Source organism: Egretta garzetta, unplaced genomic scaffold (assembly GCF_000687185.1).
Source record: "Egretta garzetta isolate BGI_Z169 unplaced genomic scaffold, ASM68718v1 scaffold41, whole genome shotgun sequence".
NCBI lineage: Eukaryota > Metazoa > Chordata > Aves > Pelecaniformes > Ardeidae > Egretta > Egretta garzetta.
The window spans coordinates 3,630,655-3,636,495 of NW_009258755.1; the positions used below are offsets into that span (position 1 = coordinate 3,630,655).

Here is a 5,841-nt window from a genome sequence, read left to right on the forward strand (position 1 = left end):
CTATTGGCCGGGCGGCGAGGCCGGCCTTGGCTGACGTTCAGATCAATCAGAAGGGAGATACGCTACATGCGATTTACGTCACTGCACCGTTTATTTAACGAAGGCGACAGTTGGGCTCTGCCCAAGCGCGGCCCTGAGAAGGGAGCGCGTGCTGAACACGAGCAACCGACCGCGAGGCGGTACCTGCAGGCGTGGTGCGGCAGCCTGGGGGTCCCACAGACAGACAGACAGACACGCGTACACCCCAGTGCAGAGCTGGAAGCAGGAGCAATAAACCCTGAATTAACATGGATTGTCCAGCAAAGTTTACGCTATTAATTCCAGTCACAGCGAGCAAAAGAAAAGCGAGTTGTTACTACATCATCAGAACACGAGCATCTGAGTCAGCTGGTTCTACACTAGTGTATGACAAACGGTATGAAAAGAGTAATTGCAATGCAAAAGATAATGCAACAGTCCAATAGCCATCAGACTGGACTTAGTAATATATACACCGCACTCGGTGAAACGGCGTATCTTTCATCTCTTCCCTATGATCCCTGGCATAGTCCCAAAGATGATAATCGAGTAAAACCGCGTTGATCTTCTCACGCATGTCCTGACCCTTCTTCTCATAGAGCTCCAGCAGGTGCTTACAAATCAATGCGCAGCACCAAATAGAACAGCCACGGATCTCCACCTCCTCTCTATCTCCAGACTGGAAAATTGTTCCTGCCAGACAAGACAGACAGCGATCCAATTACGTTCAAGGAGAGACAGAAGTGTCAGGATGCCTTCAATTTCATTTTTTTCTCCCTCAACATTTACTCTCTTCTAGGACCACAGTTTTCATGACTTACGCTACAACTGCTAACAATGTTGTTATACGTTTTCTAATGACTGCTTTAATTTTACCACATGTGCTTGTAAGTTTACCTCCCATTCAATTAAAACAACATCCTATATTCTAAGAGAGTGGTTTAAGGAAAGAACAGGTGTTCGGGTTATACTGTGCACTATGTGACTATTTCTTTGCTTGTGGAGACAGAAAGGATTGTCAAACAACTCTGAGATGGTATATTTTCTGCCAGCATAACTCAGATTTAAAAATTAAAAAAATAACCCACCCCAAAAAAAACCAAACAGAAGACACCACACACCACCAAAAAAACCCCAAACCCACATATACAAGCATTCAAACAAATGTGTCCCTTTATATATAAAGCCATTTGAATGACTTGGATGAGAATGTCCTTGTTAGGATCCATGGAAAAGATAAATTGTCTACATTATTTATTTAATATATAGATATATGGGCATATATATATATATATACACATACAGCCATATTTTACTAAGATCCATGGACGACTGCATTTATCTGTTTATCTTGCTGTGTAATTTTAAAATTGCATAAAAACAATCCTACCTTTAAATACAGCCATTTTACAGGGGTGAAGGGATTGGTTTATGTTTCTATCCACTGAAGTTCATAGTTAATACAAACCAGAAGATGGAACCATGCTTAAAAACGAGACTCTAGTCTGATGCCATTAACTTCTTCTAAAACAATTTTTTTTTTTAAATGGACACTTACATTACCTTGCTTGCCACTAGCAGTTCAGTACAGATAAAGAGGAATCCCCATGCTTTTACATAATCTTGGAACTAATGAAGAAATTGTTGCTTCTTTTATCTAAGCCTCAAAAATCACAACTATACTGATGCTGGAAAGTGGTTTTGGCAACAGCAGCCCTTCAGAAACTCGGAGACCGACTGGCTTAGAGTCTCTTTAATCCTTCCCTTATCAGTGTTTAATCCAAGGAACAGTTAGATCTTTATAAAAATGCAACCTTAAGATCTCATTCGAGGTCGTTGTTAAGGTCCTTCCTGCTATGTCATTGCTACATATGAAATTCCTGTTCCCTGGGGAAAAGAAAACCAAAAAACCAAGCCAAAAAACAAAACAAAGAAAAAACCCACCGCACATAACCATTACACGGACAAAACATAAAGTTTTAAAAGTGGTTTTCATCTACAGTGTCAAGAGGTAAGATCACTTGATATTAGTAAGGGAGGAACAAACCTTCACGTAGTTTCTTCATTAGCTCTTCAGAATACTTCATTGCTTTTAAGTGAACAAGAACTTGAGGAATTCTGTAGTCAGCAAATATAGTCAGACTAGAAATGTCACCAAAAGAGCCATCTCCTTTGCCTTCTAATACACTCCATGTATCAGCCACAAGTATTTGTGCCCGTTTGTAGAAAGACACCTTTTTTTTCTGGTGAAAGAAATTTACAAATTATTGAAGTGCCTGAAATGTCAATAAATACAGCAAATTACACGTACAGAGAGAGACAGATAAGAGTTACATTGTTCTATGAAACATAAAACTATCACTTGGTTAAGCAAACATATTAGTTAGCTAAAACAGAATAAAAGTGCAACATTCGTAAAATACCTTAAAATCTAAACAATATTGAACAACAAACAAGTATCATGTGGAATGCTCGTAAGTAAAAACAGTAAAAGTCACTGCCGTGGAATAAAAACTGTTTAGACTCCATGTGGGTCTCAGAACACGAGTGTTGGTTTACTTCCACTTGGCAAACATGGTAGCTGAAGTCCAGCAAACTCATCCTTTCAGAAACCCTGGAGTTCATCCAGTCTCTTATTTCAAGGAGAGAGGTGTAAAAGGCATGTATTAGATTAGACAATTAAAACATTTATTTAATCAATTTACGTGTAATGTTAAGGAAAGAGAATTCTAGTGAAAACTTTAATGAATGCTCCCGTGTTGTGTAGTGTATCTTGCTAGAGGAGAGAGGAAAATTAATTGCAGTAGAACGCGTATACAAGATTCTCTTAGATACTATGCATGGTTCTATTTTTGTCATAAACTTCCGTGCAGGTGCTAATCCTACAAAGATTTACACGCTTTTGTGACTACTCACAAGGGGAAAAACTAAAGATATGCTACAATCTGTATGCTGTTAAGGTTTTCACTCTATGATGAACACATTGTGTGAACGTAAATCTGCATCTTTAAGAAAAAAGGTATTTGTGGGTTATGGTTTTTCCCTCCCTTCATAGCTAGACGAGATTTTCAACTTTTAACAACATGTGCTAAACACCATGTAACTGGAATGGTTAATCTGAAACACAAGCAGGCAGGGATTCAACTTATTTCCAGTTTTATTCTGCCACCTTTCATATCACCACAATTTACAAAGAGCATTTTTAAGCTAATTTAATTTTAATCATTTTAACAAGATGCTACTATTGCTGAGAGCAAAGCATGCTTTTGTCATTAAATGCTCTTCTCTAAAAACACTGAGAACAAGATGTCCAACCACATTTCACAGAACAACTTCTGCAAGCATCCTGAAAACTCCCTCCTTCCCCTGTGCTTCTTTCTATACTTGATACAGATGCACAAACTTACTTCTAGAGAACATACACAATTTTGTATGTTAAATAATAAAACACCAACTGAAACATCAGAGCAGGAAGCAAATAACTAATAGACCAAATCCCACCATAGCTCCTACTGCCCCAAAGCTAATGGAAACAAAGGGCATTGCTCTTTTACAGCATGAAGATTTTTCCAACATAGTAAAGAATTTATCGTCTCCAGCACCATGCCGTTTTGCAAGAGCAGAGGAAGAGAGAATTCAAATGGAACTTCTCATCTCCTGCCGCAATTTGATTCGGAAGAAAAATACTGTCTGGGACTTGTCATTGAGCAGATGAATTTGTAATTTCATTGTTTCAAATACTGTTAAATTTTATACTGCACGGAGCTTCTGAAGTTTATGTAAAATCCTCAATATGAAAAAGACTATTAAGCATTCCTATTAAACCTTCCCACCCTTCTTTTCAAAAGAAAGCAAGGAAAGCATTAGGTGGATGATACTATGTCTCAAGGATAGCATCATTTGTCCAAAAAATGGCACATTTTACCAGATGGCAATCAACTACATTTCTTTTTTCTGCAACACCCTCACTTTCCAGGAAAAGCTACCACATATAGGGACACTTGCGTCTCCTCTCCACTACAATGAGCCAGTATCAAGAGACATAACTAATTATGACCTGATATTAAAAGAAAGAAGGTGTATTGTGTTGGCAAAGAGCAAAATGTGATAGCACAGCTAGTAAAAAAAGCAAAGAATAGGAGGATGACAAGAATTTTACAATCTCGGTCCCAGGTGATCGGAAATAAAAGATAAATACAGGCAGCATCAACACCTGCAAGCTCAGACAGGACTCCCCCGTGTCTATGTCAGAACACAAAAACCCTGATACGTGAGTATAACATAGCCTAATATTTAAACTTCTGTCAGGATTCAAATTCAGCGCAGCCTCTGAATATGTACTATCCACCCAAGGACAAAAAGGTTTCAGGGATTTTGGTTTTGATTTGCAATTATTCACTTTTCAGAAGCAAAAGAACATTGGCAGCTTCCGTAACTACACTCAGTAATGTGTAATTACGAAAAAGTATTTTGTGTGTTTGGAAAAATATATAGCCAAAGAATTGTGTTAATTTTGGAAACTCCTCTAGAAGGTCAGAACACAGCTGTAGTAGGCGGCGATAGTATGATGTAGAATTTATTTTATAATCATATGTATTTCTATTATGGAGAGTCACTGGAAAGCACTGGTTTGCTATTGGATATCTCACCATCTATTCAGTTCCCTCCTAACCCTTATCGAAAGCAAAGTCTTACTTGTGAGTGCTCAACCTGCTGCATCATAAATGATGTTGATATTGTGGTCCACGTCACCTTGCATTAGGTGCTAACACTGTTTTGTTTTAGTGGTTTTGGGTTTTGGTTTGGGTTTTTTTTGTTGGTTTTTTGGGTTGTTTTGGGTTTTTTTAAGAAACCAAGAAGAATGTAAAATTTGGTCTACATTATTTCACCCACCTTCGAAATACACATATGGCTTAGTGAAAGCAGAAAAACAGCTTCCATATGCATGCAACAGGCTTTACTACTATGTCAGTGCTTACAGTCTGGGATCATTTTTGGAACATCTTTTCATTCTGTAGTCTGCTGCTGCTTTTAGGGAGGCTTGCTTTATAAAGCACTCAGCATCATCTCATGAAAGACATTATGTCAATGAATACAGTCACTATAAACATAAGAAAATACTCTTATCATTTTACTTGGAAAATATTTCCTTTTTGATCATAAAAGTAATAAAAAAATTACTTTACACATAAAAAGTCCTAATAAATTAACCAGGTCGCTTCAAAGATTTGTTAGAAAGAACCTCTGACTTTTCATGTAAACATATCTTATTTATATCAGGAGACGAAGGAAAATAAAATCACCTGCTGAAGGGCAGATTTACCTGATAAATGCAATAGGCTCAAAATTCCAGTCACTGGTGTGTGTCACTGGGAGTTACTTCAAAAGACTGCACAGACGACTAGTACAGCCTGCGCTGACAGTAGAACAAGGTCTTTTGAATGTAACGATGTAACAGCTGAATACTACTGCACATGGAACTGAGCACAGGAGCAACTACCTATGTCACTGATGCTAAATAAAGATTGTGCCTGCTTAGGCAAAACCAGAGACACAGAAAATACCAGATAAGTCTCTGTTTACTTCCCATCCGTTTCTTTCAGGAAAACGGCTCCAAAAAGCTTCAGTATGCTGTCAACCCTGCCAAAAGTATGGGTTAATTCTGGCCTGTGGTCATTTGTGCAATGCCTGTTGAATCAGCAACAGTTGTAAGTGGATTGCCAGTGGCTGTACGTTGTCACAATTCAACCAGAGTTTCATTTCCTTCATTAGCTGCAGAGATCCTCAAGGTTAAAGAAGAGAAACTGGGAGGAGTGTGGCTGT

The 5,841-nt window shown here is 38.3% G+C and overlaps 1 protein-coding gene across 1 annotated transcript in view; it reads right to left on the reverse strand.

Moving 5' to 3' along the window:
- Positions 1–245: 245 nt before the first annotated feature.
- The window catches only part of CUNH9orf64 (chromosome unknown C9orf64 homolog), a 7,785-nt gene continuing 2,189 nt past the window's right edge, over positions 246–5,841 (reverse strand). The window contains exons 3-4 of the mRNA XM_035888924.1: positions 2,066–2,261; positions 246–711 (exon numbers count right to left, since the gene is read on the reverse strand). Coding sequence (XP_035744817.1) covers positions 479–711; positions 2,066–2,261 — 429 coding nt within the window. The 3' untranslated portion in view covers positions 246–478. The remainder of the gene's footprint in view (positions 712–2,065; positions 2,262–5,841) is intronic.